Genomic DNA, 19,273 nt, shown 5'->3' on the forward strand with positions numbered 1-19,273 from the left:
TTTTTTTTTTTTTTTTTTTATCCCATTTTCTCCCCAATTTTCGTGGTATCCAATCGCTAGTAATTACTATCTTGTCTCATCGCTACAACTCCCGTACGGGCTCGGGAGAGACGAAGGTCGAAAGCCATGCGTCCTCCGAAGCACAACCCAACCAAGCCGCACTGCTTCTTAACACAGCGCGCCTCCAACCCAGAAGCCAGCCGCACCAATGTGTCGGAGGAAACACCGTGTACCTGGCCCCCTTGGTTAGCGCGCACTGCGCCCGGCCCGCCACAGGAGTCGCTGGAGCGCGATGAGACAAGGATATCCCTACCGGCCAAACCCTCCCTAACCCGGACGACGCTATGCCAATTGTGCGTCGCCCCACGGACCTCCCGGTCGCGGCCGGCTGCGACAGAGCCTGGGCGCGAACCCAGAGACTCTGGTGGCGCAGTTAGCACTGCGATGCAGTGCCCTAGACCACTGCGCCACCCGGGAGGCCGACCCTTCCTTTTTACATAGAGACAGTGGTTACGTCCCAAATGGCATCCTATTCTGGTCAAAAGTGGTGCTCTACAGAGAGAGGGAATAGGGTTGAAAGAGACGCAACCAATGCTACTGTACAATCCTGCTGCTGCTGTATCCCCTTGCCACAGCCTTTTCCAATGGATTAGATTGGAGTGGAGGATCAGGCCCAGCTAGCACATTTGGTTTCCAATTGGTTCTGGGAACGAAGCCATAAGTGAAAATGTTTCCTCTTCTGGGAACACACATTTTTAGGTTGCAGGAAGGTTCTGAGAATGTTTTATTATGGTTTTCTAAATGATAGGTTATTTGAAGGTAATTAAATAATGTTCTGAGAACATGTTTCAATAAGACTTTTAATAACACTGCTAGCTTAGTTTGGGTTAACTGTTTTGAACTCGAAGCACAGATAGGACATGCAAACACGTCTTTTTGTATTGTGGCACGGCATCAGTGACATTCAAACCTTCTGTTTTCTATCCATGGAATTATTCCACTGTGAAACCAGGATGGAGCTAGTGTAGCATGCCATGTTTTATTTAACTCATACGAAGCTGTTCATTTTAGTCGAATCAAACAGACCCCATTTTAAAGGAAACAATCACTTATTAGGATCAGGTGTGGCCAATTACACAGCTGAACATGCTTAACAAGATAGAGGACAGAGAGTTTTGTTGACGCTGAGAACGGAATGTATATGTTGAATAACATACTCAGAACGTTCTTTGAATATTACTAATGTTTTCTTGGGGTTTTTACTGAAAGTTTTCTTAATGTTCTGAGAACACGACTTAAATAGAACCACGAGGAAACCTGTAGAAAACATTAGGCTGAAGTACTGAAATTCCCACAGAGAAACATTGTTTCTTCACATTCTCTGACCAATTTGAGAACATTACTTTAAATAGAACCATGAGGAAACGTTATGCTGATGTACAGAAATTCCCACCTAAGAAACATATGGTTCTCAGAATGTTATGTGCTAGCTGGGTATCCTGCACCATTCCAAGAATATTGTTGGAATCAGTGGAGGCTGCTGAGGGGAGGACAGCTCATAATAATGTCAGGAACGGAGTGAATGGAATTCCACCTATTCCACTCCAGCCATTACCACAAGCCTGTCCTCCCCAATTAAGGTGCCACCAACCTCCTGTGGTTGGAATATTGTATGTAAATCAACCATAGGACAACCACGCTCTCACCAAGCTCTAAGAAACATAGGATTCGCAGAACGTTATGTGCTAGCTGGGGGCAAAGGTGTTTACCTGGGGATTAAGTTGAGATGAATGCAACATATAAATGCAGCCTAGCGTTGCTCTATAGCACTGTGCTCCTCCTTCCTCTTGTCACTACTGCTCTCTTTGTCTTCCAGTTGCTGCACCTCCACGGATTATCACTCTTTGAAGATTATTTGTTTGCAGCTCGCACCGAGCCCTCGAAAGGAACAAAAGTGGACATTTTACAGATAAATCGGTTTAACGTAGCAGACGTTCAAACTGTAACCACCGTGGAGAATTCTGTGGGAATACGTGTTTACCAAAAACTCACCCAACCAACAGGTAAAAAGAAAATATAGTGTTTCTTGCAAGTTTAGAAGATAGCTGTGTGTGTGTGTGTGTGTGTGTGTGTGTGTGTGTGTGTCGTGTGTGTGTGTGTGTGTGTGTGTGTGTGTGTGTGTGTGTGTGTGTGTGTGTGTGTGTGTGTGTGTGTGTGTGTGTGTGTGTGTGTGTGTGTCGTGTGTCGTGTGTCTGGTATCTACCCTCGTCTCCTATCTCTCTCTGCAGTCAGGACTCATGCGTGCGATCCCGATCCGTCTGGAAGAAAAGGAGGATGCTCTCACATGTGTCTGCTCAGTGGAAGTTACAAATCCCGATCCTGTCGCTGTCAAACAGGCTTTGTACTGGGAAGTGACAGAAAATCCTGCAAGAGTAAGTTCGTATTAGGGCATATTATGTAATGTGTTGACGGTCATAGTGTCAGTCAGGGGGCAAAGTAGCTTCTATAATTAATGATAGCGCCCACGCGAACCAAATGTCTGCAACTTTGCTCCAGTGCGCTCCTCTGTCAGGTCTACTGAACATCACAGTCAACCCAAACAACATCTCATTCTCTGCCTGTTACTGATGACTGGTAAAAAGCTAAATTCATCTTTGTTTTGGTCGGCTTCAATGCTCCCTGTTAACTTTGTCTCAAGCGTTGCTTTGGCACAGACTCGTTTTGGAGTTAGGGATTGATTGATTTGATAAGGTCTAATCGGCAGAACGAATTCTTGCTTTAATTTAGGTCATTGTAATTCGCTTATTATTCTTGTCTTAGGATACCATTTTTAATTTCCTGTGTTGGTTGGACGAAAAGATAATCATGTAAATTAATTACACACTGGCAGTGTTCAGGGTAAAGAAGATTAGTAGCTGGTGGTTTGTTTATGTAATATTCATCACGCTTCCTATAAGCACCCTCTTCATAATGCATTATAACCTCTCTCTGCAGAGCCTATGAATGAGGTATTCCTGTTCTACGGACGAGGGAGACCCGGTGTCATCCGAGGCCTGGACCTGAATAGCAAGTCGGAGGCTGAGCACATGGTACAGATTGACAATCTTGTAAACCCTCGGGCGATCGGCTTCCATGCAGAGACCAGCCACATATACTTTGCCGACACGACCAGCTTTCTGATTGGCCGACAAAGACTGGATGGGACCAATCGAAAAACGATCCTTAAAGATGGTCAGTGCATTCAGATGGTTCTGTTTGTTAGGTAACAACTTCAAGTAACCTTGTGATGAGATATTCCAGATGTTGACCAAAAATAGCACCTTTTAAGTTAATGTATTGAGAGTCATGCCAATCACGTTATGTGAGGGTTAAACACATGTGGACAGACGCAGGTAACATAAGATTGTATCATAGCAGCCGTCAACAGACTGTGAGATGCGACGACTAACGAGGAACTCTCTTCTGGTGCGCAGATATTTTGGACAAATCACAATTTCACAGGTGTTCGCATCTTTCAAATTTTGGAATGGGCTCCCGAGTGGCGCAGCAGTCTAAGGCACTGTATCTCAGTGCAAGAGGCGTCACTACAGTCCCTGGTTCGAATCCAGGCTGTATCCGGCCGTGATTGGGAGGCCCATAGGGCGGTGCACATTTGGCCCAGCGTTATCCGTGTTTGGCCCGGGTAGGCCGTCATTGTAAATAAGAATGTGTTAACTGACTTGCCTAGTTAAATATGTATATATAATTTGGCCCATGCTTTGGTTGAGTTTCCATTTAGAGGGGATGGAAACTTCTCTAGTCTCGTTAGTATATTTTCTCATACAACTCCCCCAGAACATTATCGAACATCTGACGAAATTACGCACGATTTTAGTTCTGGGATTATGTGAGTATAGAAGTCCTTTGTCTTCTTTACATCCCTGGCATGTACCTGTACACCTCTGTACACAAATGAATCATAGGTTATTCATACTTTGAAAGGTCTTAAAGTTGTGTCCCCGAATTAGGTCAATCTCTAATACCCAAAAGCTTTCTGTGTAAGCAGCACTATTTTGCATGGCTTTTGTGTTGTGTGTGATTAATATATCTGCTACAGTAGATTCGAGAACAATGCTTTGGGGTTTTGATTCCATTAACGAGGATCTGGAGACAGTGATAGATTACGCTCCTGCCGGGGATGATCAAGTAGAGGAAAACAACAGCATATTCTATGCATTACTTTTTTTCCCCTCACATCCTGTCCTAGACCTTGATAACGTGGAGGGGATCTCAGTGGACTGGATAGGGAACAACTTGTACTGGACAAATGACGGCTACAGGAAAACAATCAACGTTGCCAGATTGGAGAAAGCTGCACAGACAAGGAGAACTCTGTTAGAAGGAGATCTGTCTCACCCCAGAACGATCGTGGTGGACCCTCTGCACAGGTGAGTGTGTCTTTTACAGTTGACACCCTGATGAGGTCACCTTATGTAGTGACGTTTCAATAGATATCGGTTTGTACGTAAGATGCCAGCACCCAATTTTGGTGCTGTTTTGAGTAAATCGACTCTGGCCGGGATTCAATCCGATCAGTGGTAGATCCGCGTTAAAGCGCGCTTGACATTTAAAGGTCATTTTCACTTGCGACGACATATGCAGCGTTTATCTGAATGCGGTCTCCGCAAATGCTGAAACATTGCCTTTAAAATGTGCATAGCGGGACAAAGTGCGATTGGATTTGAATCGCAACCTAAATCTCCATCTGAGGAAAGGAGCTGAGTTTGGACACATTTTTCGGTCAGTTAATTATAAGAACTAGCTTAAAGGTGAGATGGGGACTGAAATGCTGTGAATTGCTTCTCTGGCAAACATGTAAGTAGTGTGTTGGTCTCTGGTATGAGAGGCTTAACAGCTTCAGAGCAGACTAGAGCGTCTGCTGCTTTTCGGGAACTTAAGAGTGATTTGATATTGACACATTTGGTGTCATGTCTTACAAAAATATATATACAGTGGGTATACCAAACATTAGGAACACCTTTTGCCCTCAGAACAGCCTCAATTCGTCAGGGCATGGACTCTACAAGGTGTTGAAAGTGTTCTACAGCGATGCTGGCCCATGTTGACTCGAATGCTTCCCACAGTTGTGTCAAGTGAGCTGGATGTCCTTTGGTTGGTTGACAATTCGATATACACGGGAAACTGTTGAGCGTGAAAAACCCAGCAGCATTGTAGTTCTTGACACAAACCGGTGCGCCTGACACCTACTACCATACCCCGTTCAAAGTCACTCAAATCTTTTGTCTTGCCCATTCACCCTCTGAATGGTAGAAATACACAATCCGTGTCTCAATTGTCTCAAGGCTTTAAAATCCTTCTTTAGCCTGTCTCCTCCCCTTCATCTACACTGATTGAAGTGGATTTAACAAGTGGCATCAATAAGAGATCATAGCTTTCTCCTGGATTCATCTGGTCAGTCTATGTCATGGAAATAGCAGGTGTTCTTAATGTTTTGTATACTAAGTATTATTTGGGCTAAATTATCTACCTCTCTATGCTAAACCATCATATTGATAATGAATTTTTTCTGCTTTTCAGCTGGATGTACTGGACAGACTGGGAGGAGGATGAGGTGAACGATAGTGTTGGCAAGATAGAGAAAGCCTGGATGGATGGATCCCACCGGCAGGACTTTGTCACTTCAGGCATCCTGTGGCCTAACGGACTCACTCTAGACCATGGCTCCAGTAACATGTACTGGTGCGACGCTTATTATGACCACATAGAGAAAATCTCCCTCGATGGTACCCACAGAACGGTTAGTAAATGAGTGAGTGTTCTTTTCTACTGATTCAGACTATACAATCAACAAATATGCCTAGTAACAATTGAATATGTACATTTATTTTCAACATTTGTTTGGTTGCAAATACATGACTCCATCAAAAAAGTCACTTTTAACTGTGAATTATTGTCTAACAAGTTCTTTGTTTCTTTTATCCAAAGGTGGTGTATAACGGCAAAGAATTAAATCATCCCTTTGGAATTTCCCTGCACCAGAATTCTGTTTTCTGGACAGATTACATGAACGCCTCTATTTTCCAACTGGACTTGCAGTCAGGGCAGGTTGCTCTTATGAGAAGTGAGAACCCCCCTCTTTTTGGGCTATCTGTGTACGATGCTCAAAGGCAGCAAGGTAAAATACATGATCACACTATCATTGTCATGCACCAAAACTATTTCAATACAAGACTGGCTCACTTTTTGTAATATAAACATATCAGAGACTAGGGGATATAATCATTATGTACAGGATCCCTGTGACTCTCAACCCTGTGAAACCAGTTTTTTCAGTATATCAAACCTGATGAGATGGTGAACTGAGAGGACCTTTGATGAAATTACAACACTGGCAGAAGTACTAAACTTGGACTTTGCTCCAGCCAGGGGGGTTGAAATGCATGACAGTTAATACATCAGAATATTCTCTTTTGATTTTTCCCTTTTAGGCCGGACAAAGTTGAATGACTGTTTAACGGATGCACCACCTCACTTTTCTCCACACACCGTAAAAAAAATATCTGGTGTTATTTTTTTGGCCAGTATATGCGTCTCTTTGCTTATAATGCACTGTCCGCTCTCTAGTGATGGGTCGTTCGCGAACGTGTAGGCTCTAAGAGCCGGCTCTTGTAGGTGAACGTTGGGAGTCGGCTCGCATATCAGAAGAGCCGAATCTATTTATAAAAATATTTAAAAAAATACTATATGAATAATCAAAAGATTTAAATGAATAGAATTAACTAATTCAAAGAATGAAAAAATAAAATAATATAGACCTAAATGTTCCTGTCAATCAGACACGCAGTGTCAACCAATGAACCAAAGATGCGTGAGGGAGGGCTGAGCCAACTCACTCACAGTCACACACTTAGCAGCCGAGGAGAGAGAGGAAGGACAGCTGTGAAAACAACAGCTGGAAAATGAGTCAGAAGCACAGTAGCATTTGGATGCATTTTAATAATGTAGACAATGTTAGAGCACAGTGTAGAATTTGCCAAAACAAAATCTCATATAAAGACGGTTATACACACAACCTACACCGGCATATGCGAACTGTGAACCCAACTGTGAAGCTAGCTGTAGCGGAGCTTTGAGAAACTAGCGGGCCTGCTAGTGATAGTGGTGGAGCCAGCACCTCCACACGAGGAGATGTATCCACTCAGTCAAGTAGGCCTACTCCGCGACCCACAGCAACACAGTCTTCTATGGACCAGGTTATGCCAAAGTCTGTCTGTAGCAAAACAAGGACAAATTGATATTGCATTGGCTAAAATGATTGCCACCGATTTCCAGACATTTTCGATCATGGAGGACAGAGGTTTTAGAAATTATAGCAATAGTCTAAATCCAACGTACACAATTCCAAGCAGGAAAACCCTTTCAAAATCACTTATTCCACAACTGCATGAGAGCACAAAGGCTTCACTGCGGGAAAGAGTCCAGAAAGCTACTGCAGTTTGCCTTACCACTGACTGCTGGACATCAAGGGTACCCACTTCTTACATGTCGGTTACATGTCAATTCATTGAAGATTTTTCGATGTCTAGCTGTCTTCTGGACTGCTTTGAGTTCAGCGACAGACACACCTCGGAGAACTTGGCAGAGGAACTGTTGAGAGTGGCCAGAGAATGGCAAGTAGATGGAAAAGTGGTCTGTTGTGTTAGCAACAATAAAGCTAACATAACCAAAGCCATGAAAATGTTCAAATGGACCCATCATCCATTGATTGTAAGAGATGCTCTGAAGGTGATGAAGCCCACTGTGGACAAAGTGAAAGCAGCTGTGGAATACTTCCACAGGAGCACAGTAGGTGCTGAAAAACTGAAGTCTACACAACACCAGATGGGGATGACTGAGCTGAGGCCTAAATAAGACTGCACTACAAGGTGGAATTCAAATTTTATATGTTGAAGAGGTTTCTTGAGTCAAAGGATGCCATCATCTCTACCCTGGCCATTGTCAATGCACCTGTTGATGCTCTGACCCAAGAGGAATGTGAGGTGGTGGAGGAGGTGTGCAGAGTCCTGGAACCCTTTGAGCAGGTCACTGTGGAGATCAGCGGAGAGAGGTACAGTAAGTAGTTATTACTACATCATTATTTAATCCAGTATTATATATGTATATGAGCAGTAGATGAGAATGTAGTATCAGTAGACAAAACATGAACCTGAACTAACCTGAACTACTGTTCTCTCTTTTCAGCTATGTGACAGCCTCAAAAATGATACTCCTGTGTAAGGGTCTGCAGTGAATCACAGCCAGCCGCCAGAGAGAAGCAAATGTAACCACAGGACATGTGACAGAGTTGATGGACACCCTATGTTCATAAAAGGACAGAAATGGAATATAATCATGTGCTATCAGAAACCGCTGCACTTGACCCCAGGTTTAAGAAGTTAGCCTCAGCAGCAGGGAGGGACAGCCCCAGCAGTCAGCTGGCTCAGGCACCAGGGCAACAGGAAGAAGAGGGGTCAGATGGAGCAGAAGCACCAGCAGTAGTGCCACAAACGTCTGCTGTTTGACGAGAGAGCAACTGGGGATGCAGCACGAAGGAATCCCTCAGCAGATGCCATAATGGAGGTCAAATCCTATTTGGAGGAGCCCCTTCTCCAAAGATCAGCAAATGGGCCACATCCGTTCCCTCTGAGAGGGTCTTCTCGAAAACGGGACAAATCATTTCTGAGAGAAGAAACCGCATCAGCCCCTCGAAAGTGAGGCAGCTTGCATTTCTGAATGCAAATCTCTCATAAAAGCAAAATATGGTCCGCATTGCTGTGTGCTGCTGGTTATAACATGGCAATAAAGAAGAGAGAGAAAAGAGGGACCAGTTTAATGTTTTAAGTGGGATTCTGCAGTTTTGCACATTGTTATTTATTTTCCTTTGATATGGTGCAATATTCTATTATTATGTTGTTCAGATTGTATTCGTTTTGAATTGTTACATTTATATGCACTTTGTTTAAATACATTAAAAATCTATACTTTAAATGCACATGTGTAATAGCCTTCTTTTTCATAAAAAACGAATGCATTTTTAAATACATTGTGGTTGAGGTAGAGTATGATTTCATTTAATGATTTAAGTAGAACTATTTTAACACCAATCATAGTCAAACTATCGCAAACTGTTTGACTTGAAAAAATACACAACATCTTTTTTTTTCAAGATCCGTTTGGGAGCCAAAAGAGCTCTTTTTGGTGTGCTGAGCCGAACTCACTGAAAAGAGCCGGAATGACCATCACTACCGCTCTCCCTCGAGTCTTTCCCAAGTTGAAATTGAAGTCAAAACGATTGATAAAATCGAAGTGTCTCAGCTGTATTTGTGATTCATAACTTACATTTTACCGGTACTACCAGTAGTAGTAGGCCAACCGATAACACCACGACGGAATGCATTTGTAGTGATGACGCGCGGCGGAGAACAGCTAGCGTGTCCAGCAAAGTGCATCGCCAGTGGCACGCACACACTTTGCGCAGATCCACAGGTGTGGGCTTTTCGTGGCAGCCAGACGAGACAATCGAAGGAGGATGAGGTGAACAAAGTTACTGGACTTGAATTTAGTCACGCTTGCTCTACGTAGATTGATGCTTCTAATTGTGCATGTTTTCGCTCGCTCGTATCACTTTTCTTGGGAGAAAATCCGGTCAACAGTGAATCAATTTTGTCTGGCCTCAGCATATTTGATATGCCTCAACTCCGCCACTCAGGCTCCTAACAGTAGGGGGTCAGGCATATTTTAGTATGTCTGGTGCGACCCCTCTCTTACAACCAAACCTCTCATAGCCACTGAGGACGAGTCATGAACAAAGACAGAGACCAATGATTGATTCAATGAGAATTTAAGCTGAGACTGTCCTCAAATGGACACCGACTATAATCCTTTAACAGCTACTTATAGTAGCCCCAGGCCATGTTTTCAGATTCAGCTGCACGGGGTTGTCATGATAACAGTCATTGGTTGGCACATTGATGCACCTGTCTGTACTGTCTCTCACTACCTCGAGGTGCCACCCACCTCAGCCTTTACAACGTGTTCATATGCCTTCTTTTACCTCAGACCTTTTTTTACCACTCTTCATATCCCTACCTCTCCAAATACAGTTTCATCGACATCAAGGGAGGATGTCAAATGATCCGTCAGACACAGTGTTCCGTTTTCATCTGATGTTGTCGCTCTCGACTTTTTATAGCAGCGGGGTCTGGATGATTCTGCCTTTGGCCGAGTCATGTAAACAGTCGCTCTGACTGGCATGCGGATAGGAATATAGACATTAAGCCGCTTTGATCTATGAACGTTTTGAATATAGTATTTGGTATAATAGCATCATTGTAACTAGGATTATATATATATGTTAGTGTTACAGTTTTGAGTTATGTTATTGTCTTCCTAATATGTTGCATTATAAAGGCTGCAGCTGCAAAAAAAATTATCGGATTTAGCCTACTTTGGTTTATCTAATTGATCTTTAGGTGACAATGCGTGTGGGGTTAATAATGGTGGCTGCGGTAGCCTGTGTCTGGCCATTCCCGGTAGCAGAGTGTGTGCCTGCGCTGACAACCAGTACCTGGACACGAATAACCTCACCTGCTCCTGTAAGCCCTGTCAAATACACTCTTATCTCAAACATACAAGGCCCGTTCAGCCTGACGCTCCACATCTATGACCAAGGCAATCAATAGGAATAATGACAGCAGTTAAGATATGGCCATGTAGAACTCAATATGCCAGTACTGATTTTCAATGCCAGCATATAACATCAAATAAATGTTTCATCAGTTGTGGCTCTTTTGAGAAATATGTTCTGTGGAGTGTGAAGGTGAGCCAGGAAGTGGATGTGTGTGTGTGTGTGTGTATGTGCTTGCAGCCACATTGGGAGATTCAGGGGACCATGGGGAGCCACAGAGATGTGGGATTGAAGAGTTCCAGTGTAGGAACCAGCGTTGTGTCCAGGCCTCCTGGAAATGTGATGGGGACGATGACTGTTTGGACGGAAGTGATGAGGAACCGCACATCTGCTGTAGGTCTTATTCTGCGTGTTAGAAAACATATAATTTTGCATTTATGGAGAATAGGACATGTCCCAGAGACTGATTCCCCCAAAATATGTATTAAATTGAAATGAACAACATACATCATCTATGCAAGACTCAAATTGCTAGGCTGACTTTTTCTGTCATGCTTTCTAGCTAACTATCCAACATCTATGATCAAAATAAATTGTATTTGTCACATGCGCCGAATACAACAGCTGTAGACCTTACAGTGAAATGCTTACTTACAAGCCCTTAACCAACAATGCCGTTTTAAGAAAAATACCTAAAGAAAAATAAGAAATAAAAGTAACAAATAATGAACACATTAATATGATTACGTGACAGTTTACGTCAAAGACTAAATATCAATGCAATTTTGCCCATCATTACAGATAATCGTAGTTGCCCTGCGGATCAGTTCAAGTGTCTGAACAACCGCTGCATCCCCAAGAGGTGGCTCTGTGACGGGACCAACGACTGTGGGAACAACGAGGACGAGTCCAACTTCACCTGCTCTGGTATGCCGCTGTCTGCTCTACTTAGAGGCCCGTCTAGCTCATATGGACCAGGATGCGGTCGCCAGATTCCATGTTGTAGAACAAACTTAAGTCATCTCCAAGTTTCTCCAACAAGATAGTCATTTGGGAGAGGTTCTGTCAGACCAGAGGCCATTGGAGAATACTCAGAGAGAAGACAACCCTTACCAGACTTAAACATGCACTACTGCGTGATTTCCCGTGTTGGTGAGGGACGCGAATGTCAAAGATCCCCAATGGCCTCTGTGCTACTGCACATCATGAATGTATCTATATACTGGGATAATTCATCATCTTCTCCATCCAGAAGACTTGACCAGGATATGCACACCTCCTCTGGGGGACCTGGGGGTTTTGTTAGGGGATGTAGATGAGAAATGTTTTTGTTTCACTTTGTCCTTATAAATGAGTTTCAGTTGCCAGATGTTGACACAATGCCGATCCTGAACACGGATAGGATGATTCCATAAGAAAGAAAATGGCGATTTATATGAGTGATATCCTGGTTTCACATTTTTTTTCGTTCACTTTTTGATCTCTGTGAATAAATAGATTACTGTGAGTAGATTACTGCGAGCCAATTCTCTAGGACGACCAGTCACGGAGAAACCAAATCCAGATGTTTTAGCACTAAAGGGCTCCCGAGTGGCGCAGCCGTCTCAGGCACTGCATCTCAGTGCAAGAGGCGTCACTACAGACCCTGGTTCAATTCCAGGCTGTATCACAACTTGCCGTGATTGGGAGTACAATAGGGCGGCGCACAATTGGCCCAACGTCGTCCGGGTTAGAGTTTGGCCTGAGTAGGCCGTCATTGTAAATAAGGATTTGTTCTTAACGGACTTGCCTAGTTAAATAAAGGCATATATTTTATATACATTTATTTATCAACACACATGGCCTGCTGGCTCTCTATGTGGAATCAAATGTTACAGAACATGAACAGTCAATGTAAAAGATCAGACATTACTTAAAAACGTCCCGTACTATAATGGTGTGGATTCACTCACTGAAATAGGCTAGGCCTAGTCAATGCACTTTATTTAAGTACTTATTAAGACCATACTGGTAATGAAAAGTACTATAGAACTGTTGCATAATAGAATAGAAAAACGTAGCTTTTCTAATGGGAACTTCGGTGTCGTAAAATAATGTTATAAAATGCTATTTTATTATTGCTATTAATGTTTTCAGCGGGATCATGCCGAGCGGACCAGTTCTCCTGTGAGAACGGGAGATGCATCCCCGAGTCCTGGCGTTGTGACAGGGATGACGACTGTGGGGACCACTCTGATGAGATCGCCTCTTGTGGTGAGCTTCTGGACAAGTTTCCATTAAAAGGTTCAATCAAATTAAATAAAGTCACAGCTGTGTTGAGATATTCATACTGGCGTACTACTTAGAATGAAGCAGTCCATTGGACAAGACATCCTTCGTGATATGTTAGCCTGGGCATTTTCTTAACACTCCAGCCATGACAAATCAATGGGTTTCCCTCCTTTGGTTCCTTCCACTTGGATAGGTTGACTTAAATCGAAATGATATCGACATTTAGCCTAACATTTCAGAAATCCTTCACAATGTTTTTGAGACTTTTTCTATCTTTGCATTATATCGTTCCACTGTACGCCTTGTATTTGACCTACCCATCATGTTAATTCAATGTAGCATGTAGGCTACCCTCTGGGCGTGCTCTGACAACCTCTGGAGCAGACAACTCGACATGGAGATGGAGAGAAAGGCTTTTAATATTGAAAATATGATATAGCTGGGACTCTCCCTGTCATGAGAGGGATAATTATGTCTTCCTTCTCTGAAACAATAGCATGCATGGGCTTTCAAAGATGTAGATCAGGGATTGGCAACTGGCTCAACCCCCCTCCCCGCTCTCCTTACTGTTGAGAGTTAGTACACAAGATGCCATTTTGAAATTTGTTTGTATGCATCAGCAGTGTTTCTCTTGTTATGTCAGTCACTGACAGTCACACAGTTAGCCATGTCGGGCTAATACTTTTATATTGGTAAGTTAGTCTAGGGACCAGCTATCTAAACTTGTAGTGATCATGGTCAAATTACAGACCGGAGGACCCCCATGGATTTTGTTAGTCACTCTCACTCAGATATCATATTCAAAACGGGAAACCTTTCTCGCCATCGTATGGTGAAATGTATAGATGTGCAGGAAATTAGCTGTAAAACTGCTGATGGTGTTGAAGTAGGCCAGGACCAGCCCCTTTCAAACCATTTCATGGCTACAGATGTGAGTGCTACGGGGTCGTAGTCATTTTGGCGTGTTACCTTGGCGTTCTTGGGCACAGGGGCTATGCTGGTCTGCTTGAAACATGTAGGTATTACAGACTGGGTCAGGGAGAGGTTGAACATGTCAGCCGAAGACACAAATGCAAGTTCAAACAGGTTCAAAGACAGCCACGACACATGCGCATGAACCCCAAACGACCCTTTCCCAGGTCAGGTATCCCACAATGTAAATACACCCTCTTCTGGCGAGGATACACCTACAATTACTGTATATCACAATCACCACAGAGTTGTCAAACCAAAGTAATGTACTGTGATCTGATATCACCTTCTACGCTAGCTTTAGATAAGAGGGAAAAGTAACAGGCAGTAGGACACAGTCTGCAAAACAATCAGCAAGAACAATTTGAACCGTCTGTTAGAAAACATAGCTGTGAATTCTCCTTTTCTGTTACCTCTGGCGCTACTCAGAAACTGCTTCACAAGTACAAACAGAGACAGACAGTGTTCACAGTAATTACAGTTTCTGCTTGGCTTCCTTAAATCTTCCTTAAATGCTCACTCCAATTTTTGTAACTTCAGAATTCAAAGGCAATGCCAACTCACATAACTGTGCCAATGTCTCCTGTATCTAATGTGTAATAATAACAGATGTTCACCCACACTGTTTCAGAGGTTTTCAGTGCATGCGGTGTGTAAGTTACTGGCCTATGTGATTCTGGACAGTCGTAATTGATCAATTCCTGTCATCAAAAGTGCTTTGTTAGAAAAGATTACAGCAATAACACCATTTTTTCTTCTTTCTTTCTTAACAGATTTCGCCACATGTGAGCCCCTCACACAGTTCAGCTGTTCCAATGGAAGGTGTGTTAGTGTGAAATGGCACTGTGACTCAGGTGAGTGGCATTTTTCTGTGAACACTCTCTTTTTACAGTTCAATTTTCTACCTCAGTGGGAAAAACTGCCTGCTTTGAAATGGCGTCATTACAACAACCAGTGTACAACCAGAATTGGTTGTAATCTGGTTGTAACAACATCATTTCAACCAGTTTTCCTTACTGGGAAAATGCCATGGGATGGAACTGCACTCTCAAGAAGTAGCTTGCTGGAGGAACACATTTCACCTTCTCTGAACCACGCTGTGACACTCACACTGTTTCTTAATCTCCCTTCTGTCCTTTCCCCCTCTCGTCCGTCCATTCCCCCTCTCTCCGTCCGTTCCCCCTCTCTCCGTCCGTTTCCCCTCTCTTCTGTCCGTTTCCCCTCTCTTCCGTCCGTTCCCCCTCTCTTCCGTCCGTTCTCCCTCTCTTCCATCCGTTCCCTCTCTCTTCCGTCTATTAACCCTCTCTTCCGTCTGTTCCCCCTCTCTTCCGTCCGTTCTCCATCTCTTCCATCTATTCCCCCTCTCTTCCGTCTGTTCCCCCTCTCTTCCGTCCGTTCCCCCTCTCTCCGTCCGTTTCCCCTCTCTTCTGTCCGTTTCCCCTCTCTTCTGTCCGTTCCCCCTCTCTTCTGTCCGTTTCCCCTCTCTTCTGTCCGTTCCCCCTCTCTTCCGTCCGTTCTCCCTCTCTTCCGTCTATTCCCCCTCTCTTCCGTCCGTTCTCCCTCTCTTCCATCCGTTCCCCCTCTCTTCTGTCTATTCTCCCTCTCTTCCGTCCGTTCCCCATCTCTTCTGTCCGTTCCCCTCTCTTCCGTCTATTCCCCCTCTCTTCCGTCCGTTCCCCCTCTCTTCCGTCTGTTCCCCCTCTCTTCCGTCCATTCCCCCTCTCTTCTGTCCGTTCCCCTTCTCTTCCGTCCGTTACCCCTCTCTTCCATCTATTCCCCCTCTCTCCGTCCGTTTCCCCTCTCTTCTGTCCGTTCCCCCTCTCTTCCGTCCGTTCCCCCTCTCTTCTGTCCGTTCCCCTTCTCTTCTGTCCGTTCCCCCTCTCTTCCGTCTGTTCCCCCTCTCTTACGTCCGTTCCCCCTCTCTTCCGTCCGTTCCCCCTCTCTTCCGTCTGTTCCCCCTCTCTTCTGTCCGTTCCCCTTCTCTTCCGTCCGTTCCCCCTCTCTTCCGTCTGTTCCCCCTCTCTTCCGTCCGTTCCTCCTCTCTTCCATCTATTCCCCCTCTCTTCCGTCTGTTCCCCCTCTCTTCCGTCCGTTCCCCCTCTCTTCCATCTATTCCCCCTCTCTTCCGTCCGTTCCCCCTCTCTTACGTCCGTTCCCCCTCTCTTCTGTCCGTCTGTTCCCCCTCTCTTCTGTCCGTTCCCCCTCTCTTCCATCTATTCCCCCTCTCTTCCGTCCGTTCCCCCTCTCTTCCGTCCGTTCCCCCTCTCTTCTGTCCGTCTGTTCCCCCTCTCTTCTGTCCGTTCCCCCTCTCTTCCGTCCGTTCCCCCTCTCTTACGTCCGTTCCCCCTCTCTTCTGTCCGTCTGTTCCCCCTCTCTTCTGTCCGTTCCCCCTCTCTTCTGTCCGTTCCCCCTCTCTTCCATCTATTCCCCCTCTCTTCCATCCGTTCCCCCTCTCTTCTGTCTGTTCCCCCTCTCTTCCGTCCGTTCCCCCTCTCTTCTGTCCGTTCCCCCTCTCTTCCGTCTGTTTCCCCTCTCTTCCGTCCGTTCCCCCTCTCTTCCGTCTGTTCCCCCTCTCTTACGTCCGTTCCCCCTCTCTTCCATCCGTTCCCCCTCTCTTCTGTCCGTTCCCCCTCTCTTCGTCCATTCTCCCTCTCTTCTGTCCGTTCCCCCTCTCTTCTGTCCGTTCCCCCTCTCTTCTGTCCGTTCCCCCTCTCTTCTGTCCGTTCCCCCTCTCTTCCGTCCGTTCCCCCTCTCTTCCGTCCGTTCTCCCTCTCTTCTGTCCGTTCCCCCTCTCTTCTGTCCGTTCCCCCTCTCTTATGTCCGTTCCCCCTCTCTTCCGTCCGTTCCCCCTCTCTTCCATCTATTCCCCCTCTCTTACGTCCGTTCCCCCTCTCTTCCGTCCGTTCCCCCTCTCTTCCGTCCGTTCTCCCTCTCTTCTGTCCGTTCTCCCTCTCTTCTGTCCGTTCCCCCTCTCTTATGTCCGTTCCCCCTCTCTTCCGTCCGTTCCCCCTCTCTTCCATCTATTCCCCCTCTCTTACGTCCGTTCCCCCTCTCTTCCGTCTATTCCCCCTCTCTTCCGTCTGTTCCCCCTTTCTTCTGTCCGTTCCCCCTCTCTTCCGTCTGTTCCCCCTCTCTTCCGTCCGTTCCCCTTCTCTTCCGTCCGTTCTCCCTCTCTTCTGTCCGTTCCCCCTCTCTTCCGTCCGTTCCCCCCCTCTTCCGTCCGTTCCCCGCACTTACGTCCGTTCCCCCTCTCTTTCATCCGTTCCCCCTGTCTTCTGTCCGTTCCCCCTCTCTTCTGTCCGTTCCCCCTCTCTTACGTCCGTTCCCTGTCTCTTCCGTCCGTTCCCCCTCTCTTCCGTCCGTTCCCCCTCTCTTCTGTCCGTTCCCCCTCTCTTCCGTCCGTTCCCCCGCTCTTACGTCCGCTCCCCCTCTCTTCTGTCCGTTCCCCCTGTCTTCTGTCCGTTCCCCCTCTCTTACGTCCGTTCCCCCTCTCTTACGTCCGTTCCCCCTCTCTTCCGTCCGTTCCCCCTGTCTTCTGTCCGTTCCCCCTCTCTTCTGTCCGTTCCCCCTCTCTTCTGTCCGTTCCCCCTCTCTTACGTCCGTTCCCCCTCTCTTCCGTCCGTTCCCCCTGTCTTCTGTCCGTTCCCCCTCTCTTACGTCCGTTCCCTGTCTCTTCCATCCTTTCCCCATCTTTTCCCCTCTCCTCCATATCTTCTCCTTCTCCCCCTCCTTTTCCCTTGTCCCCCTCCTTTCCCCCTCTCCCCATCCTTTCCCCCTGTCTTCCATCCTTTTCCTATCTCCCCATCCTTTCCCCCTCTCCCTTTCCACCTCACCCAGATGATGACTGTGGGGATGGTAGTGACGAGGTGGGTTGTGTCCATGCCTGTTCCAGTGCCCAATTCCAGTGTGCCAGTGGGAAGTGTATCCCTGACCACTGGGCCTGTGACGGGGACAATGACTGTGGGGACAACAGTGATGAGAACACCACCTGCACTGGGACAGGTGAGGGAAAAACACACTAACTTCTCATTCTTCTAATCTGCCTTACGGGAATCACACCCTTCGGATTCAAGTCTTAGATCTGTGAAAGTGTTATGTGGTCAGAGAATATGCTCAATATAGTCTTTGAAATGTGGATGCTATTCATCACACTTCAGGGGATGCGGTTAGGAATATGGGTTTGAGATGTACAATATCCGTCCTTGTAAAAATAGCCCTTACCCAAGAAAGAAGGTCTTTATTTGCTGAAGTGCGTAGCCCTACCTGAACTCTGTATTTGTAAATGTCTGTTTATCTCTCTGAACCTCTGTGTCTCCTATAGCCTCGGTATTAGCTGATGACTGCAGCGGAGATGAGTTCCATTGCCGGGACGACGGTGGCACCTGTATCCCCGAGCGCTGGAGGTGTGACGGGGACAAGGACTGCGAGGACGGGAGTGACGAGGCAGACTGTGATGGCACCAGCAGAATGTGTGACCCACACGCAAAGTTCACCTGTCAAACGTCAGGTACAGCACTGAAGCTACTGTGAAAAACACTTTAGAAAATTAACACTGCACACTCTGTGGCTCTGATGCAGTGCGTACTGTATCATTAAATACCCACGTTTAACTGTAGAAAGCTACACGGCTTTCATCAAGGTGTCATCTGGACTGTAGCTACTGTGACCTACACAAAAAGCTCACCTGTAAAATCTCAGGTACTGCAGCTACCTCTCCAGATGTTTTGTGTACCGTGTGTACTCTGCATACAGGACTGTACACTCTGCCCCCAAAATGAACCCAGGCGGCCATGTTTTTAACGTCAACCTCTCAGTTATTACCGTAGACATAAATCAAATGAATGTATCTCTGGTTATTACCCTTAAAATGGTCTTAATTTGTGTCCTTGGTGTACAGGCACACATTGGGTAAGCTGATATAAGCCTACAGGGTTAGAATTCACACACAATGGCGAGGAAAAAGCCAGAGAGCCTTTCAAGTCTTTTATGATACCTGCAGGGCATCTTATAGATGCTTTATCGTGTAGCCATGCCAGTAGGATAGGAATATTTGGGATACTTTATGTGACTCCTTAAACAGTTCCACATGGTTGTGGTAAATCAAATCGGCCTCGGAGTTGCACATCTCCCAATGTAAGTTGCTCATATTATTGGGCCAATAGTTCAGTGGAGTTGATATGAATCACCTGTACGGTGCACTGCGTTATATATCACTGGTCTTAAAGTGGAGAATTCACATGACAAAAGCCTCCAGCTTAGTTCACTGATCTCATGCTGTTAAAAGGCTTAGTACACATCATTCACTTACCATGCAAAATTCAATGAAATGTCACGAGGAGTTTTAAGATGCACAAAAAGCAGGTC

At 45.6% G+C, this 19,273-nt stretch overlaps 1 protein-coding gene across 1 annotated transcript in view; it reads left to right on the forward strand.

The window, feature by feature from the left end:
- Positions 1–19,273, forward strand: part of LOC120033295 (low-density lipoprotein receptor-related protein 1B-like) — a 167,461-nt gene that overhangs the window by 23,407 nt on the left and 124,781 nt on the right. Inside the window, exons 7-19 of the mRNA XM_038979571.1 lie at positions 1,877–2,063; positions 2,289–2,432; positions 2,995–3,231; positions 4,247–4,427; positions 5,578–5,797; positions 5,986–6,175; positions 10,512–10,678; positions 10,939–11,059; positions 11,468–11,593; positions 12,803–12,919; positions 14,683–14,763; positions 17,747–17,911; positions 18,231–18,416. Coding sequence (XP_038835499.1) covers positions 1,877–2,063; positions 2,289–2,432; positions 2,995–3,231; positions 4,247–4,427; positions 5,578–5,797; positions 5,986–6,175; positions 10,512–10,678; positions 10,939–11,059; positions 11,468–11,593; positions 12,803–12,919; positions 14,683–14,763; positions 17,747–17,911; positions 18,231–18,416 — 2,122 coding nt within the window. The remainder of the gene's footprint in view (positions 1–1,876; positions 2,064–2,288; positions 2,433–2,994; positions 3,232–4,246; positions 4,428–5,577; positions 5,798–5,985; positions 6,176–10,511; positions 10,679–10,938; positions 11,060–11,467; positions 11,594–12,802; positions 12,920–14,682; positions 14,764–17,746; positions 17,912–18,230; positions 18,417–19,273) is intronic.

The sequence above is a fragment of the Salvelinus namaycush genome, chromosome 40 (genome assembly GCF_016432855.1).
Source record: "Salvelinus namaycush isolate Seneca chromosome 40, SaNama_1.0, whole genome shotgun sequence".
Lineage (NCBI taxonomy): Eukaryota > Metazoa > Chordata > Actinopteri > Salmoniformes > Salmonidae > Salvelinus > Salvelinus namaycush.